Consider the following 17,179-nt stretch of genomic DNA (forward strand, 5'->3'; position numbering starts at 1 on the left):
AGCTTAGGGAAAAACTTAATTGAAAAACTCCTTAATAATATTTCTTTGAAATTTGCTATTATTAACTGACTTTTAAATCACCTGCTTACTAGTTCTTTGGTTCCGATAATATCGGTTCTTAGAAGTGTCGGCGATGACTGAACTCTCGATGTATCGATATCACAGAGTCGATATCGTTGTAGTTCCACCTCTGCTAAAATGCAAATAGATTTCGAAAAGTAAGTCTGCAAAACCGCTAAGGAGAGCGAATTAGCCCGAAAAAGGTGCAGCCAAGTGCGAGTGGGGTGATGTGAGTCAATATGCAGCCGGCGCAATGAGAATAAAAATGAACTGCAACTAAGATTGATTGAAATCGCCAGAACAACACGCACAGAACGGAGTCATCATCGGCATTTGACGGCTGCGAGTGTGTGCGGGAGCGTGAGAGAGGGGCCGAGAGAAAGAGAGCGGGAGAGCGCTGCGGCGAAGGAGAAAGAAATTAATCTCGTGGCAAAAGCGAACGGCGAAAAGTTCAGAAACAAATTCCAATTGGGACTCAGCGAGTGAGTTTCGTTCGCGGATGAAAAGTGAGCAGCGGCGCCACATTTATTGTTCTTTGTGCGTCCTTCCGTCACTTGCGCGGGCGCCAAACTAACTAAGGCAGAAAGTCACAAGAGACACTAAAACGCAATTTAAAATACAACTCGCTGTGTGTAAGTAGAAAAGTGATTGCGAGTGGCGTGATAAACACACCGACACACGCACACGTGCGCCGCTGCCCTGGCGTGTGCCTGTGTGAGTGCCAGCGAGCATTTGTGCAGTTTTGTGAAAGTTTTGCGAAAGTTTTATCAATTAAGGCGCAGACTATCTGAAGGAAAAGTCCGAAGGTGCCGAGAACGAGTATCTGTAGGGTCGAATGGGAAAACGTGTCGACGCCAACGCATGTCTTGTGCTGGTGTTACGTGTGCGTCCGCCTGCGTGTGTGCGTGCGTTCTGCTGGCAAAACGTCATTTTATATAATCTGTGATTTATTTCGATCCGTGATCCGCAGCCTTATTCTGTATTTTGTTCTGAAAATCGTTGCATGTGCGCCCTCGAAAATCCCGCCTCCGCCGTCTAGAACTGAGAACAAAGCTCTCTGAAGCACTCGTAGGTAAGTCTGGATGTGCTCCTCTCGCGCCGGCTTCCTTTCCTCCTCCTACTTTTCGGATGTCACGCCACCTTATCTGTTTACCCAACAAATTCGGCTGGCCAGCCAATCTCCCTTGACCCAATTCGGAAGTCAAAGTGCTGGTGCAGCGCTACTGCACTTTCCTTATGCAATGGTTGCCATTGGCAGCCCAGACTTATTTTGTTTGCCGCTTGTTTATTGATTTGTTTGGCTTTCGCCACCCGGCTACAGTCGGGCCTCCCAAAGTGGCCCCAATCAAGTCTTCCGTTTCCCGAAAAATAATAATAAACTGGTAGAGAGTGTCCAGATTATATAGGCATTGACTTTTTCGGTTCAAAAGGATTATTCGATGGGCAAATAATTGTATTAGTACAGTTTAGTTTATTTCTCTTTTTGTTTCATGCTTTGACCTTATTAATAAACATTATAGTTTTTATCGTGTGCGTTTGTACTTAATGTAATCAAAATCCCTTTAGAACTGTATAGACTGAAATGTATCTTCCTCACTCTGAATTTTCAGTTGGAGTAGTTCTACTTCTCGAAGTCCAACTGCATTCGACGACTGCCTTACCGTTATTCTTAACCTGTTAATTGCATTCTTTCCCAAGGCAGTTTAAATTGTAATTAGATGCGAGCGAAGGGTCCCGTTCCACTTCAGGCCTACGCACATAAACAAAACCGCTCTCCTGCGCTCTCTCTCTCGCGCTCTTGGCGGATTCCCCTACTTGGCTCGCACGTGTAATCTTCTTGTAACGCGTTCTGCGCAAGCTCGCTCTTGGCCCTCGCACTGGATGTGTCCCTCTCTTTGTCTCGGCTTGTTATACCAACTGAAAATCAGGCGAGTTTTATCTCCGTGGGCGCCGTGTGTCATCTGTTTTCCATACCTCGCGACCAGCTGAGCGGTGGGCGGTGGGTGGTGGGGCTGGTGGGTGGCCGGTGGGTGGGTAGGTTGCACTTTTCCTGCCACGCCGTTGTTTCTGGGGCGCGGCTTCCACTGTGGCCGGAAACGCGCCTCAGACAGCCGAGGTGGAAGCACTTAATAATCGGAATATCGCTCACATCGTCGCTGCCGGTAGTAGTTTTCTGCTAGGCGGGGGCACGTTGGGCCGCCCATCAAGCTGCGAGCGATCCAAAAGTTCAGATAGTCCTGCGGTTAGCAAGCTGAAGGTCCACGTCCGAAAGTAGGTCTAGTCCGGGCCAAAAAGGTAGTATTTAAATAATTATTTAGCAGTGAAGAGGGAGCCAATGAAGGCATCTGATTTTAAGAAGTGCAATGTGGCAGCTTTAGCGAGGTAATAATAAAATACTTAGCTAGCAAAGACTACAATATAAAAGCGGGTAAAACATAGTTGTCTAAGTTTATGTAGGCACCTACAACTTTCGATGCTTTTGGATGGAACTAATGTTTGGATGCAGACAATGTTTACACTAAGAAGCTCTTTACTGTTCTTATTCTATTACATTTTTCGAGTCAATTCAAAATTTAAAAATATGTTTGGTAGATATCATTTATAATTAAGCCTTTTTGTGAAACTGAAAATATAGGTTGAGCAGAAGGAACACCGTCCGGAAGAAAGTTGGCTGGTGAAGCGCCCATTGTTCCACCACCTGCGACGACGCCCTCCCACACGGAAGGCGTTCGCCCCGTGGGCGGGCCACGTTTGCCGGTCTCAGCTTTCATTCATGGCCAGACCGCCCAGTTTTCCATCGCCTCTCGTCGCGGTTGCCTCATGTAAACAGTTTGCTCTTTGACCTTTCACCCTTTGCCCCTGGGTCCCTGCCCCGGCTTTCTCTCTCGCTCAAGCGCTCTTCGCCCTGAGACACAGTACAGTACTCTCGCACTCACATGCCTCATTTCCCTCTCTTCGCCGCATTATTTTTGTACTTTGTTTTAGGCTCGCGGCGGCAACGTTTCCCCTGAAACTCATACGATTTTCAGCTGGTATATCGAGGAAAAACGTGCCACAGTGCTGCCGCTTGCCACCCAACCACCCAAAGTGCCACCCTCCTTTCGCCCAGTGCCTCGTGACTTTTCCCGTAGCCGCACTGAACTGAAACTGTATTGCACTTGTACACTGAAAAACTTCAGTAGATTGAACTGGTATATGATCTCTCAGCCAAAAAAATTTAAAAGGACCTCTACTGATCTAAAAAAATTAGGAACTTTTAAAAATTGTGTCGCAAAGTAGTCAAAATACCGCAAAATAGTATGTTTTGTGTATAGTATGTGTTGGGCCCATTTTACTATTATATTGGGCAACTTGACCCACAAGATTTTGTGTGCAGTAACGTTCTGGTTTGTTTCTAATCCCACCGCAGTATATAATATACAGTGTAAAATAAAATTCAATGTTTCTGCCTTTTGTAATTTTAATCGATACCCTAGAAAAGTTTACAGTGCAGCTGCAGTTTCGGATTCTCGTTTTCCATTCCACAATACTCCTTGTCTCACCGGGCGCAGAGTCAAAAATAGTCACGCGATGTCTGGGCACGTCGTCTGAACCACACCCCACATCCCATGTCCCGCCCGCCTCGGTCGTGGGCCACCCCTGGAATTCGGGTTGTAACGACAATCTGTAATCGGCCTGTTGCCCAACCCCTGGATTTGGCAGTTCACCCGATGCAACAGCTGCGGTTGCGCTACATCTCTCCTCCTTAATTCTCGCTCTGTTGGTTTTAATAATTCGATTTGGTGCATAAGGACTGACTTCAAATAATGGAGGATGCAATTTGATAGCATTGACCGAGAACTATTGCTATCCAATGGTGTTCTTTTATGGAAATAAAGTGGGAGTATTCATTTCTGGTTTCTTTGAGTACTTTGATTTCTCTCAATTCGACCAAAAAATAGTTAGCCAATAACAAAACTCATTCAATTTACAAACTTGTAGGTTTACTGTTAAATAGTGTCCAAAGAAACAATAATTTTTTAATAACATAAACTGCCTAATTTACCTTTAATCTTTCGCAAGCTTTAATTCTGGAATCGTTGCTTTGTTTCCGTTTCTATTTCTGGTTGGCATGCCAACCAATTTTCGTATCTCGTTTGCGATTTAAAAATGTTCTATGTTTGGCAAGTGGCAGGTTAGAAAACAAGTCAGTGGCTTGGAGAGCAGGGGATCGAGAAGAGGTAAGGCCCACAGCGATTGTCAGCACGAGCGCTAGTAGAAACCCCTGCGATCTACGCCCCTGGATCGCTTGAGCATTATTTGTGTTTGTTTTAGTCATGACTTTGGTAGATTTTCTAACCGGTTTCGCGCAGTACCGCTTCGATTAAACCGGGCTTTGACTTTGCCAGCGGCCCCCGCCCCTCACGATCATTGCCAAAGTTTGTTTTCCTCTGGAAAATTTCACTCGAGCACGTGCTCCGCGCTCGATGGTCACTCTAGAGATAAGTACGCGCTTGTCTAGGTCATTTATTTTAGCGCTACGCGGCTGCCTTACTTTCACACACACACCGTCGCGTTCGTATCTCGAGCATTCATGCGAAGTGAGCGAGTGCAAAAGAGAGTCCGCCGATCTCCTTTCCCCCCGCGGGTGAGTGGGTGTAGTTCACCCTCCTTTCTCTCTTTCTCCCAGGCGTAATCAAATTTATTTTCAGTTCGCCCCAACACACCCACCCACACGGCCACTCGCTTGTTTGTTTGCCATGTTTGCTACTCTTTCTCTGAGGCTCGTTTTCATTCAATGAAGCATCCAACGCCCCGTGCAAGTGTGCTTCTCACTGGCCGATGCTGCGGAGGCCACACAGGAAACTATTCTAGATTGTACGGGGAAAATATACAGAATAGCAAGTAAACTGATCTACGAAACATTGGATTTGGAGTTATTATCTGTGGGATGAGGACCCGATGTTTCAACATAATTCGACTTTGGCTATGCAGGTTTTCATACTCTGTGTCTCATAGATCTTAAAATGTGATTCCTAATGATCCAAGTCAGATGCTCTTTTAGTAGAATGAGCATTCAAAGCCCTTTTCGGAATCCCTATCTGCCGAATCATATTTGCCATTATAAAGTCATTGATCCTATTGTGGATCCTTCAAATAAGATGCCCAATGAGCAATGCTTTCGCTCTGTGTAGTATTGTTGTCTTTATTGCAATCTCGTTTGAGCACTTTTTCCCGTTTTTATGTGTGTACTGCGACTGCAAAAAAGTATTTTTATTTTGGACTTTGACACAGTCATACGATGATTTTGTTACCCCATTATTCGTTGGAGAACGACCGCTCGGTGGAGCGGGCTGTCGGAGATATAGCAGACACTCACGTAATGCCGCCCGTATGAAAATAAATGAATCAAATGTTGCAGTTTAATTTAAATTTTGCATTATGCGCACTCGCGGCGGGCAGAGTAATGTCGCGTTCTCACATTTTACTTCACACCACCGCCTGTCCCGGTCAATGTCAAGGCAATCAGTGCCCCCTGCTATTTCCCATAAGCCGGCACCTTGGCCAAAGTTCAAGTAATATTTACGGGAGCGTTGTAGCAGCGTCGACTGTCAACGATGAAGCGCTGATCGAGGGAGAATTGATCAATACAGGTGGCGACCACTGGGGCTGAGAAAGTATTTCACAAACAAAAACAGCTGAAAGTTGAGTCACTCGTATTTTCTGCTGCGCAACTCCGCACAGCAGAGGGAAGTGCACCAAATATTTGTGCGATAAACGCAACTGAGGTCCACGTAAGTGGACACGTCTATGTCAGGGGCATTTCTGGTGACGTGTTCTTTGCGGGCTTAGTTTTCTTTGATGCCATTCTATACAATTAATGTCGAGCGCTTTATTTTGGCATTGCTTGGCGGTTTCGTAATGTCTGAGTTGGAGCTCGAAGCGATCTTGGACTTTGGCAGCTCGTTTTTTGGCTTTCCGTCTTGTAAAGTTGCAGTGCCATCGAAAACAGTCTGCAGGCACCACCAAAAGAGGTTTTCAAGTTCGAGGCTTGCTCCACTTGTTTCTCTTTATTTCCGTGGCGTTTCCAGGTGTGTTTTGTGATTTAATCAAGCACAACGTGCTGTTCGTTTGCACAATGCCTTTCAGCCGGTTGCAGTCTGACGTGCAGTTCGCCAGCAATAATAGCAATCAATACGAAAACCAAACAAGCCTGTGTATTCTAGCACCCCAGCAGTTGAGAAAAACAGTTACAAGTACCCACCTTTGTCAGTCGTAATTAATACAAGGTTTGTGCCTTTGTTTTAATAGAAGCAATTAGGCGAGTTTCCCCCTCAAATTAGAAACAGTTTTGCGTTGTACAATCGCTTAAGTGTGACTGGAGAAATATTGAACAGAAATCTAAAATAACACTTCGTATTTTTGTGTGGATTATCAGATAATCTACCTGATTTTATTTCAAACTGCACTTAGCCGAACCGTAACGCGTGCTAATATATGAACCCATTGAACCGAAACACCCACAATTACCCCGAGCCTGTTCTGGATTCTACTGTTTACTTAAAATATTTATATATAAACGTTATTATAAAGCGATTATAAGCAGCAAACCTTTTCGGACATGGCATTTCAGTCTACCCATTTATCTCTACTGGATCGGCAATTAGTTAAAGTATTTCTGAATGTGTGTAATGTAAATTACGATTTGTTTTAATTTTTCGGCCGATGCTGTCAACCTTCTCCACCGCTTAAAGCAATCATCGTGAGACATACGCATACGCCGGGTGTGTGCCACTAGCCCCAAGGTTTACGAATCTGATTCAATCAGTTTTTAGAGAAGTGCTTGTTTAGGCGCAACCACCAATTTTCCCCCATGTGCGACATCGCGTCCAAAGTACGGACTACAGTAATCACAGGCTTAATGCGCACAATTTCCTTATTGTTTTCAGCCGGACAGTGATTGCTTAGTTAGAGAGAACACTCGACATAACCTTTGCTTCCAGCACGCCACTCGCGCGTTCTCATTCATAAGTACGTCTCTTTTTGTGTACTTAGGGTTGAAACTTTGGAGTTCGAATTCCGGGTAGCACAGTAGTGAACTGTGTTGAATTGTTGTCCCGACCTATAGTGTTACTCCAAGCGATCTGATATTATTTTTCATGTCATTTCCATTCATTAACCTGCAACGGCAGCTAATCAACTTTCGCCTATGTTTTGCGCCACTTGAACACTTGAGCTGTGCACAGTGGTAGTCGAAATAAAATGTTGAACGCCAATAGCTTTCCATATACTTAGCTAAACCTCTTCTGTTTCATTTTCTTAGTAAAATCAATTGAAGGACAATTTATGCATTCAAAATTGCATCCCTTATTCAGAGGCTAATTAAGTCTGAAACTCAAAGTTCGACTAATAGAAGCTTTCTACTGTACATTGGAGGTTTTACCAAAAAAATATTCTAAAAATAAAAGATGTCTGCCAGTATAAGCCACCTTAAACCCACTGTGCCGGTTGTTTCGCAAACTTTTTCCATTTTGCATATATTTAAATACCGAATCGAGTTGTTTGCGCAGTCTTCGTTATGTTTTCATGTTATCTTTCTTCGCAAACAAAACACGTATTCACAGTTTACGCTTACGACTCTTCTGCTCCGAGGGATGACCGACCAGAAGATCTGTATTTTGGGGCCAGTTCAATGCACTCCGCCGAAGCGGACTGAAACAAAGCTTCACATCTGTATGCCCTTAATATCACCCGCATATCACATGAGCTGTGAGTTTGGGCGATTGCATAACTAGTGAACTTTGGGCTCTTGGACTGGTGCTCTTCGTTGTTTATCAGGGACGGCAGATTCTAAGGAACCCATTTGATATGGGCTTTCGAAACGGATAAACCTTGGCGGAGTGGACTTCGGCCTTGCCTTCAGCTTTTGTTCATGAATAAAGTAAAAACGAGAATGTGTTCTTTCGTTGTTGCGTAAATTAATGCCAACGGATTCGAATAGTTTCTACTGATGTCCCCGACCTATTCCAATGTTTATCTACCTTCACTAATGGGTGGTATAAGAGAGAGAGAAAGTGAATGTGTGAACTAGAGAGTCCGGTTACGCAACCGCTCTCTGGCTTTTCATTTCGGACTGCCCGTCTAATTTTAATTTGGTCTATATATACACTTCTATTTGTTGATATTATCTTTAATCAGTTTTCATGTTCTTATTATCAGCATTTTGGTTTTTGGCAAATACTCAGAAAAACGAATGCACAGCAGAAACATGTTTGGGCTTCAACTTCTGATTTGATTATAATATCAATGAAGGTCAGAATGTTGTCTAACTGAAGGAATATATTTCTTGATTTGATAAATATTATCTGTTTAAAGAGTGGAAATGGAAATTGCTTTGTGCACCGATATTTTGTTCAACGATAGTATGTCATATCCCGACTTTTGGTTCCTATTGGTTGGGTTAAGTTATTTTTGTTATTGTGTCACTAAAAATTTTGGTAACGGTCTATGCAATCAAGAAAATTCCATGCTTTCCTCGTACTTGTATTTTCACCACTTGATGTCTTCTCATTTTCACTACATAAATGCATTTGTTCGTTCTCTTTCCGGTTGCAGGTGAAAACAACAAACAGAAGATCATCTGGCGAGGGGCACCTGACATCATTGTTTTATTGTAGCATCCACTGTTTGTTCGTTCTTGCCATCAACCAGAGCCAAGCTCCCTTGGAGGATATCCCCAAATAACAGAGAGCATCACTCCTCTCACTTGTTCCCACCACCCATCAAGAAAACCCATTGAACTCAAAGATCGGACAAACAAAAAACAAGCAAGATGTTCATCGAAGATGATGCGCAGTAAGTATATATTCGATAAATATGCTTCTCATTTTATGCTTGCTTCTATTGCATTCCCTGTGCTATTACTAGCTTTTGGTTGTGGATTTTTTTCGGCTACGGAGAAAAGTATTATTATATGCTATGTATTTCATTAAGAAACACTGTCTTCCATTCAAATTTGTGCTTCAAAAATAAAAACTAAAAGTGACGAGCTAAATTTCCAGCTAGATCTGAGTTTATGTAACCGAGCTATGAATAAATAGAAATGATAGGAAGTGCCCTATAATATTTCCTGTGAAATACTGCAACCTTATAAGCTCGTTGGTCCAGGAAACTGACGTCATGCGCAATCGAAGTTCAAGGCTGTCGTTTGATTTGCTTATCAGGCCAACACTCACTCACAATGTCTTTATCAAGTGTGCAGTCTTCAACTACATTTTGCACGATGGATTATAAAAAGTCACATATGCCAGTACATAATATTGTATTATATATATGATTAAATGCGAGTCTCAGCATGACTCGTTTAAAAGATAGCTAGCTTCGGCTTGACTTATGTTACTAACTGGTTTTCAATTAACCCAACCACGGGCGATAATCAGTTTTGGATAAGCGGAATTCCTAGTAAAGAGCCTTTCAGTGTTCTAAAACGAAAGCTGTACTATTTTAATTAATTTGGAGGCCACAATAAGTTTATCTAGTGTTCTGGTGACAAGCGGTCAAATTTTTAATGAGAAAACAAAATTTCAAAATATTTGGCATGAGTTTTTTGTCTAAATGCAACTAAAAGAATCGATAAGAAACCGACATAATGGCGGCAGTCCTAATGGAATTGCAAAGAAAGTGAGATTTGCTGACAAAATGTTGGGATATTTTCGGGTGTTGATAAGTACAAAAATAAACTCTAGATAGCCGTGTAGAAGAAATAGCTCAGTGAGCTACTTTGATTCCCAACAAAAAGTCAATGTTTTTAACGTAAAAGTGTAAAGCAGTACGACCCCATAAATTAGGTCAACATTTTGTGAAGTATTTCACATCGTAAAGATAACTCGATGATTAATGAAATATTGCGAATATCCTTGGTTTTAGAAACGTTTTATGGGGTACTTGTTAACCAAACTAGTTGTTCGTGGATTGCTTTTAGATGGTCGATAAGAAGTCAGACTATAGAAGGGTCCAGACGAGTGCCAGACATATGTACACTTCAGATGTGGTTCATTACAATAGCGTACTCGGGTGGGGCATTACTTGCGATTCGGGCCTCGACAATCTCTAGCTGATAAAAAGCCGAACCCCAGAGCCCTCCACTGGTTATCGCCGTTTGAAAAGCGTTTTCTGAGCACCTAGAATCGAAGTGAGCGTGAGAGTGTCTACCCCTTTCCGCCTTCGGACTTTCAAGACCTGCTAACTAACAGTGGCAGCAGCGGCAGGTGGTGATATCAGTTGGTTTTCGGCTTGCGACGGCGCTACAACGAGTGGGTGGGTGCAGTGGAATAAACCGGGGCCTATACGTGACGGGCCGTGGAAACCAATAGTTCTAACCTACTCAAATTTGCATACGAATTGGTCACTAATTTGCATTCTTTATTGCCATTCCAGAATGGACAGCTTCTGGGTGCAGAGCGCCATCGGCGCGATCAAGGCGATTGCCTTCATGTACGACATCATCACGCTGCCGGTTTACCTGGTACTGCAGAAACCCTGGAAACGCCGACAGGACTCGCGCCGGGTGAAGGTGAGTACTGTGGCAGCCACCCGGATTCCGGACTCACTTTTCTAGTCGAATAAAAGCTTAATAAATAGTGGAAAATCCACTCACTTGCACGGCCAATCAGTGCGTCGGCTGTAACTATCTCTAGAATCGTGTAGTTGAAATGCGTTCGACTTTGCCCTGGCCGTTCCAAAGTACAGATACTAGGCTACCTGGCTACAATCGCAACCTTTAGTTTCGTAAATGTTTTTTCTAAACTGCACCCTTATCAGTTTGATTTAGTTGTTTTCCCACTTAATTTCCTTTACCTCGAAGCTTGCTCTAGGCAGGTGCCTCTATTATTTCATTTATTTTTCCTATCCAAATATGTGCATGTCGGCTTTTGATTTATTGACCAGGTCCACTTATTCCACTATCTAATGTCTCTATCAGTGATTCGCTTTTTATACGAAAGTTAGCGCCAGCGATTTTCTTGCCTTCGTTTCGCTTTCTTAATTCGCGAATGTTGGGACACCCAATAATGGCTGTGAATGATAACTGCCCAGGTCGCCATATAGACAACGCAGGTGGTTCTGATAAGGGAACCGTGTAGAGTAAGACAATAAATGTTCTTCTAAGTTGCAAAAAAGCTAGGAAGTTCGTTTATATAGTAAGCCATGATAGTGTGGACTCCCTCAGCCGTCAGTCTCGGAACAATAGAAATATTTCTGAACAAGAGTCAACAGGAAACGTTCCCCGGCCAATATATTATCCACATTTTTCAAAACTTTAAACATGGCATTTAAAAGCTGGACCTCGCTGCCTACCGTCAAAGCCGAGAATGACGAGGAGGAGTTAGTCGATCCGCAAGCAGCCCTTAGGGAGAAATGCCAAGCTAAAGGTCACATTGATTCCCTTTACAAAAAGTATCAAGAGTGCAATGATCGCGTAAACGGCAAATCCAAAACAACTGAGACGTGCATGGAGGAGTTATTCGACTTCGTTGCCGAATTGGACCATTGCGTGGCCCACAGTCTTTTCAAAAAGCTAAAGTAACTAAATGCACTGCGCGAAAATTAAATTAGCAATTAAATAAACAAGCATATATAATAGAACAAAAATGCAATTATTTCCAGCTGTAACTCGTTTAGGAAAAGCCCCAGCTGCGGGACTTTTTATCTGATTTTTCACTATCTAAATGGAGCGCTTTTTGGCTGGCCTTTCAGTCGGCTGATAAGGTTTATGGGTTTCGGTTATGTTAACGGCCAAACTGGTACCACTTGCATCATAATTTAGTGTGCAACTGCTATAAACCTTTTAACAACTAATAGCTAGACATTGCTTTTGGTCAAATCCGATTTATGGATCATAAATTAGAAGGGTAAGAGGTATAAGGTGCACCAGGCACTAGGAAATCTTTATCAATACTATGGCTAAACCAGCTTCTCATCGCATATCTCAACTCCTCCTTCCTCTACAGGCAAAGCCCATTAACCAGAAAATGTTGGTCGATGAGTCCAAGTACGCGCCGGATGACATTGAGGTTTAACTTTTGCAAATGTGTTTTAATAATCTAATAATACTATCTGTTATGGAACGTACACACATTACACAAACATACACACTTGGGGCACCCCCATACAACACACACATACACACTACACACGCACACTAAATGTTCCAAGGGCTGGTGATCGTACCCAGAGTTGATTCCCCTGTCTGGAGACTCTTTTGGTGTTGGTCAACGAAACATGATCTCCTGAGTTATGGCCCTCACCTCAACAAACCCCCGAAATCCCACATGTCTGTTATCTCTCTGTCGATTTTACTCTGTGGTCCCTCCCCTAATCTGGCGTTTTTTCAAATCGCAACCTCTGGCACGACCTGAAAGTAATCGGCTATTTTGCACACTTTTCAGGCGAAGATCGTGCGGAACGATGACAATGAGCTGACCTACCGGACTACGGATCCGCCGCGTGATGTGCACGTAAAGATGCTGCAGGAGAACATCGACACGCTGGAAAAGGTATTCAACTATGTGGCCAAGACGTACACGTCTAAGCGCTGCCTGGGCACCCGCCAGATCCTCAGCGAGGAGGACGAAGTGCAGCCGAACGGCCGTGTCTTCAAGAAGTACAACTTGGGCGACTACAAGTGGAAAACGTTCACCGAGGCGGAGCGCACGGCGGCTAATTTCGGACGCGGTCTGCGGGAACTGGGACAGAAGCCCCGCGAGAACATTGTCATCTTCGCCGAAACGCGGGCCGAGTGGATGATCGCTGCCCACGGATGCTTCAAGCAGGCTATGCCCATAGTCACCGTTTACGCCACACTGGGCGATGATGGAGTAGCCCATTGTGAGTACACTACCTTATCGAGTTTGCGCTCCCGCAATAACATTCGAATCTGTTGCCAGGCATCACCGAAACGGAGGTCACCACGGTTATCACTTCCCACGACCTGCTGCCCAAGTTCAAGACTCTGCTGGACAAGTGCCCGCTGGTGAAGACCATCATATACATCGAGGATCAGCTGCAAAAGACAGAGACCACTGGCTTCAAGGATGGCGTCAAGATCTTGCCTTTCAGCCAGGTGGTTAAGACCGGGCAGGAAAGCAAATTCGGTACGTGTAAAGAGGGTGTTAGGATGATTTATTTCGTTCTTGATCGAATGATAAATTAGTTAGCCAATGAGCATTAGGCCATCACACCGAAAAGGTTTTAGCCTCGGCATGTTCCCCATCGACAATGTCCTCGTGCGTGCGCGACATTGCCCTCGATGTGGATGTGGCCACTGCTACATCGGACGCCTCGAGTTCATCGTTATCCCCCACATCACTTATTTGATCGAATTCATCTTGGCCATTTTTCTCGGGTACTTCTTCATCACTATTCGGCCCTTGTTTAAGATCTGCTTGAGGCAAGTGGTTGCAGTAGCGCCATCTGTTTGAAGGCCGGGTGTGTCAACTGATCTTAAGGCACCTAACTCGTCTTACCTCATGTCCGTGCTGGAGAACTCGATAGGCTGCAACAGGATCGGCTTCGCATGATCCACAAATTCTTTCACTGGGCTCGGACCTGGTTCTACGTTTAGGTCATCCACTTTTGCCGAAAGTGTAACTCCCTCTGGTATCTTCTCACCATCGCCTCCTTGTTTCGAAGAATATGTTCGATATGCACGAAAGACGAGGACGCCGCAGTAGACTCCAAAAAGAGTGAAAAATAAAAAGCAGCTTCTCGGTTTTCCTGATGTGGCGCCTAGCAAAGCATTGCACTGTTGCACACAAGTCAAGGGCGTCAGGGTGATGAACTCTTCCAAGACTTCGGCCATTCTAATTCGTGTCTTTAATTTAAAATATTACCCTAAACAATTTTGAAAAAATTTTTCTTCTATAGCGAAATGGTTCGGTACTTAATAAAAACTTAGGTAGAGGTGACAGGATCGGTAAAGCATGCTCGGCTTTATAATTTTGCCTGTTTTTAATGAGTTGATTTCCCACAGAGAACGTGCCACCCAAGGGCGACGACATTGCCATCATCATGTACACTTCCGGCTCCACGGGCACACCCAAGGGTGTCCTGCTGTCCCACAAGAACTGCATTGCTACGATGAAGGGCTTCGTTGACATGGTTCCTATCTATCCGGATGATGTTCTGATCGGATTCCTGCCCCTGGCCCACGTTTTTGAACTGGTTGCGGAGAGCGTGTGTCTGATGACCGGTGTTCCCATTGGCTACTCGACCCCACTGACCCTGATCGACACCAGCAGCAAGATCAGACGCGGCTGCAAGGGCGACGCCACCGTGCTGAAGCCCACCTGCATGACCTCGGTGCCGCTGATTCTGGATCGTATCTCCAAGGGCATTAACGACAAGGTCAACTCTGGCTCGGCGTTCAGGAAATCGCTCTTCAAATTCCTTTACCAGTACAAAGTGAAGTGGGTGCAGAGGGGCTACAAGACGCCGCTTATTGACAAGTAAGAAGAGTGCACTTGTCACGGTCGTAAGTTGGTTACTAAGTCTACTAACTCACTTGCAGGTTGGTGTTCAAGAAGGTGGCAAAGTTGATGGGCGGCAAAGTGCGCATTATCATGTCCGGTGGAGCGCCTCTGTCAGCAGACACCCATGAGCAAATCAAGACCTGCCTGTGCTTGGAGCTGATTCAGGGCTATGGTCTCACGGAAACCACGTCCGGAGCCACAGTAATGGATTGTGAGTGATTGCAGATAACGCTTATCTTTAATAGCTTTACTAATTGTCTCCAACCCAACTTAAGACCGCGATATGACCTATGGACGCACTGGAGGACCGTTGACTGTTTGCGACATCCGCCTGGTCAACTGGGAGGAAGGCAACTACCGCGTCACAAATAAGCCGTATCCTCAGGGCGAGGTTCTCATTGGCGGTGAATGCGTGTCCCAGGGCTATTACAAGCTGCCGGGCAAGACCAACGAGGATTTCTTCGAGGAGGACGGGCAAAGGTGGTTCAAAACCGGCGACATTGGCGAAATACAAGCTGACGGCGTACTTAAGATAATAGGTAAGCTTACTTGTCCAAAGGTATTCGGATCTGTTTCTGAAGTTCCGCTTCGTGCAGATCGTAAGAAGGACCTGGTTAAGCTGCAAGCGGGCGAATATGTCTCCCTTGGCAAGGTTGAATCTGAATTGAAAACGTGCGGAATTATCGAAAATATTTGCGTATACGGAGATCCCACAAAGCAGTTCACAGTGGCGCTGGTCGTCCCCAACCAAAATCATCTGGAGGAACTGGCACAGAAACATGGACTGGGTGACAAGTCATTCGAGGAGCTGTGCTCATCGCCCATCATAGAAAAGGCTATACTCAAGGAAATTGCCGAACATGCGCGGAAATGTAAGCTATTATGGAGAATTGAACATCATTCGGAAGTACTTATATCGAATATCTTTATCCTGCAGGCAAACTACAAAAGTACGAGGTCCCCGCCGCCATCACGTTATGCAAGGAGGTTTGGTCTCCTGACATGGGACTGGTAACGGCCGCATTCAAACTGAAGCGCAAGGATATCCAGGACAGATATCAGCATGATATTAACCGCATGTACGCCTCATGAAAGTCAATGTACTAAATGAGAGCTATCAGATGCAGCAACGACAACAACACGGAGACAACTACATTAGTGGAGCAGCGGCAATGAAGCTAGTGTGAACTAATGGCGAATTAGTAGCACCCCCACGGCATAGGCATGCAAACCAAATCTAAAACCAACCTAGCTTAAGTCCTAAAAGATCTAAAACCCGAGCAAAACGTACGAGAAAACGATAAGTCATATTGTGCATGTTATGACAAAAGTTCTCAGTTTCCTATTGGTTTTGTTTCCTTTCATTTGCTAGAATTTTGAAAATTACTCGTTTCGCATCCTAATAAAGTACAGTTCGTTGAAGTTTTGATGGTACATAGCTGCAGCTGGGTTTGGTTTGAAAATGCGCTGTGCATGTGCTTAGAATGCTGTTGAACAGATTGACAATGATAAAGATTATGATAACTGATTGCCGATGATGAGAATGAATATTGTAAACTGTACAGTTTTCGGTTTTTAGTACATTTTGTGGCAAATGAATATTGCATAAAAAATACTTATTTTTATATTAAGCTTAAGTGGTTGCCTATTAATTATGTACATACGATATATACACACATCTATATAAATGCATATATGTGTATAATAAATCTAATATTTAGTGTACTTCTTAATGCTAAGTTTATTGTACGGAAATTTTGAAGTAATGAAATGTTAAAGAAGAAAAGGAGGCGACTTGATAATGAATTAAAAGCAACAACTGTAAAGTGAAGAACTTAAGAATTTCCCTTTCGAATGCTTCTTTTTGGCGCAGAAGAAGCATCTAAACACAAATGGAACCATCCAAAAATTATTTTTAATTACACAAAAACAAAAAGGTTACAAAGGCAAATGTAAAATATATTTTAGCTCAATTTAGTTAAAGAAAAACCATCAAATGAATTTTATTAAATACACAATGTCGAACACGTAACGAGAAAAGTCAAAATTAATATGCAACAAATAAAAGACTTAGTACCAAAATATTAAAGCGATGGTAAAGGCTAGTAGGCCAACAAAAATGCCTAAATTAAAGATCTAAAAAATAAAAACAATTGTTTTAGATGTGCAAGGACTTTTTGAATAAATTGTAGTCATATTTTTAGTTAAACTATGTATATTTAGAAAACGTTTAGCAATTTTTTGTGGAAATGCGTTTCTTTAAAATAAAATTCAACTGGTAAAAACACGTTTTCGATTTCAGAACAATGTACGAGGGAAGAAGTTGGTGCTCGTATCTCAGATTTCGAAATTGAACACTTATCACGCTGATCAAATACATAATTTTAGTAAAAACGAAATGAGTTATAAATAAATAAAGATGTAAGACAATTATTACAAATAAGTATCAATGCATTATTATATTTTTGATCGTATGAAATACTGGATAAATCAATAAATGAAACTATTTTCTAGTTTTACTTGAGCGGTAAGCGATGAAATTTATTTGGAAAGGGACTTTCGATTTTTAATTTCCGATAAAAATGTATCGATAAGTCTATCGATCAGTGGCC

At 43.3% G+C, this 17,179-nt stretch overlaps 3 protein-coding genes and 1 long non-coding RNA gene across 8 annotated transcripts; 2 read left to right on the forward strand and 2 right to left on the reverse strand.

Moving 5' to 3' along the window:
• The first annotated feature begins 504 nt into the window (after positions 1 to 504).
• LOC108029595 (fatty acid CoA ligase Acsl3) lies at positions 505 to 16,854 on the forward strand. 5 transcript variants are annotated; one of them, XM_044092519.2, is made up of 11 exons: positions 505 to 692; positions 1,100 to 1,132; positions 8,656 to 8,895; positions 10,477 to 10,612; positions 12,486 to 12,924; positions 12,984 to 13,190; positions 14,069 to 14,543; positions 14,606 to 14,778; positions 14,843 to 15,106; positions 15,164 to 15,439; positions 15,505 to 16,854. In XM_044092519.2, the coding sequence occupies exons 3-11, from the start codon at positions 8,873 to 8,875 to the stop codon at positions 15,657 to 15,659; spliced, it is 2,148 nt and encodes a 715-aa protein (XP_043948454.1). In that variant the 5' UTR covers positions 505 to 692; positions 1,100 to 1,132; positions 8,656 to 8,872; the 3' UTR covers positions 15,660 to 16,854. The 5 variants fall into 5 exon arrangements, with proteins under 5 accessions (XP_043948454.1, XP_043948456.1, XP_016957454.1 ...); XM_044092521.2 differs by lacking the exon at positions 8,656 to 8,895; XM_017101965.3 differs by lacking the exon at positions 1,100 to 1,132.
• On the reverse strand, positions 1,512 to 8,346 carry LOC127011060 (uncharacterized). The gene is made up of 2 exons (XR_007764095.1): positions 5,355 to 8,346; positions 1,512 to 5,297 (listed from the first exon to the last, which is right to left on the reverse strand). It is a non-coding gene; the product is annotated as an uncharacterized LOC127011060 (long non-coding RNA).
• Positions 11,242 to 11,688, forward strand: LOC108029597 (cytochrome b-c1 complex subunit 6, mitochondrial). The gene has a single exon (XM_017101969.3). It carries the CDS (start codon positions 11,363 to 11,365, stop codon positions 11,621 to 11,623), a length of 261 nt encoding a protein of 86 aa, XP_016957458.1. The 5' UTR covers positions 11,242 to 11,362; the 3' UTR covers positions 11,624 to 11,688.
• On the reverse strand, positions 13,198 to 14,012 carry LOC108029596 (uncharacterized). The gene is made up of 2 exons (XM_017101968.3): positions 13,563 to 14,012; positions 13,198 to 13,509 (listed from the first exon to the last, which is right to left on the reverse strand). Exons 1-2 carry the CDS (start codon positions 13,895 to 13,897, stop codon positions 13,272 to 13,274), a joined length of 573 nt encoding a protein of 190 aa, XP_016957457.1. The 5' UTR covers positions 13,898 to 14,012; the 3' UTR covers positions 13,198 to 13,271.
• Positions 16,855 to 17,179: the final 325 nt, after the last annotated feature.

This window comes from Drosophila biarmipes, chromosome 2R, assembly GCF_025231255.1.
Source record: "Drosophila biarmipes strain raj3 chromosome 2R, RU_DBia_V1.1, whole genome shotgun sequence".
Classification (NCBI taxonomy): Eukaryota; Metazoa; Arthropoda; class Insecta; order Diptera; family Drosophilidae; genus Drosophila; species Drosophila biarmipes.

Coding starts and splice junctions, on each gene's coding strand:
- LOC108029595 (XM_044092519.2), top strand. CDS start 8,873: ATGTTCATCGAAGATGATGCGCA. Junction 12,925..12,983: donor CGATGATGGAGTAGCCCATT/GTGAGTACACTA, acceptor ATCTGTTGCCAG/GCATCACCGAAACGGAGGTC. Junction 13,191..14,068: donor CGGGCAGGAAAGCAAATTCG/GTACGTGTAAAG, acceptor GATTTCCCACAG/AGAACGTGCCACCCAAGGGC.
- LOC108029597 (XM_017101969.3), top strand. CDS start 11,363: ATGGCATTTAAAAGCTGGACCTCGCTGCCTACCGTCAAAGCCGAGAAT.
- LOC108029596 (XM_017101968.3), bottom strand. CDS start 13,897: ATGGCCGAAGTCTTGGAAGAGTTCATCACCCTGACGCCCTTGACTTGT. Junction 13,510..13,562: donor TTCTCCAGCACGGACATGAG/GTAAGACGAGTT, acceptor GCCTTCAAACAG/ATGGCGCTACTGCAACCACT.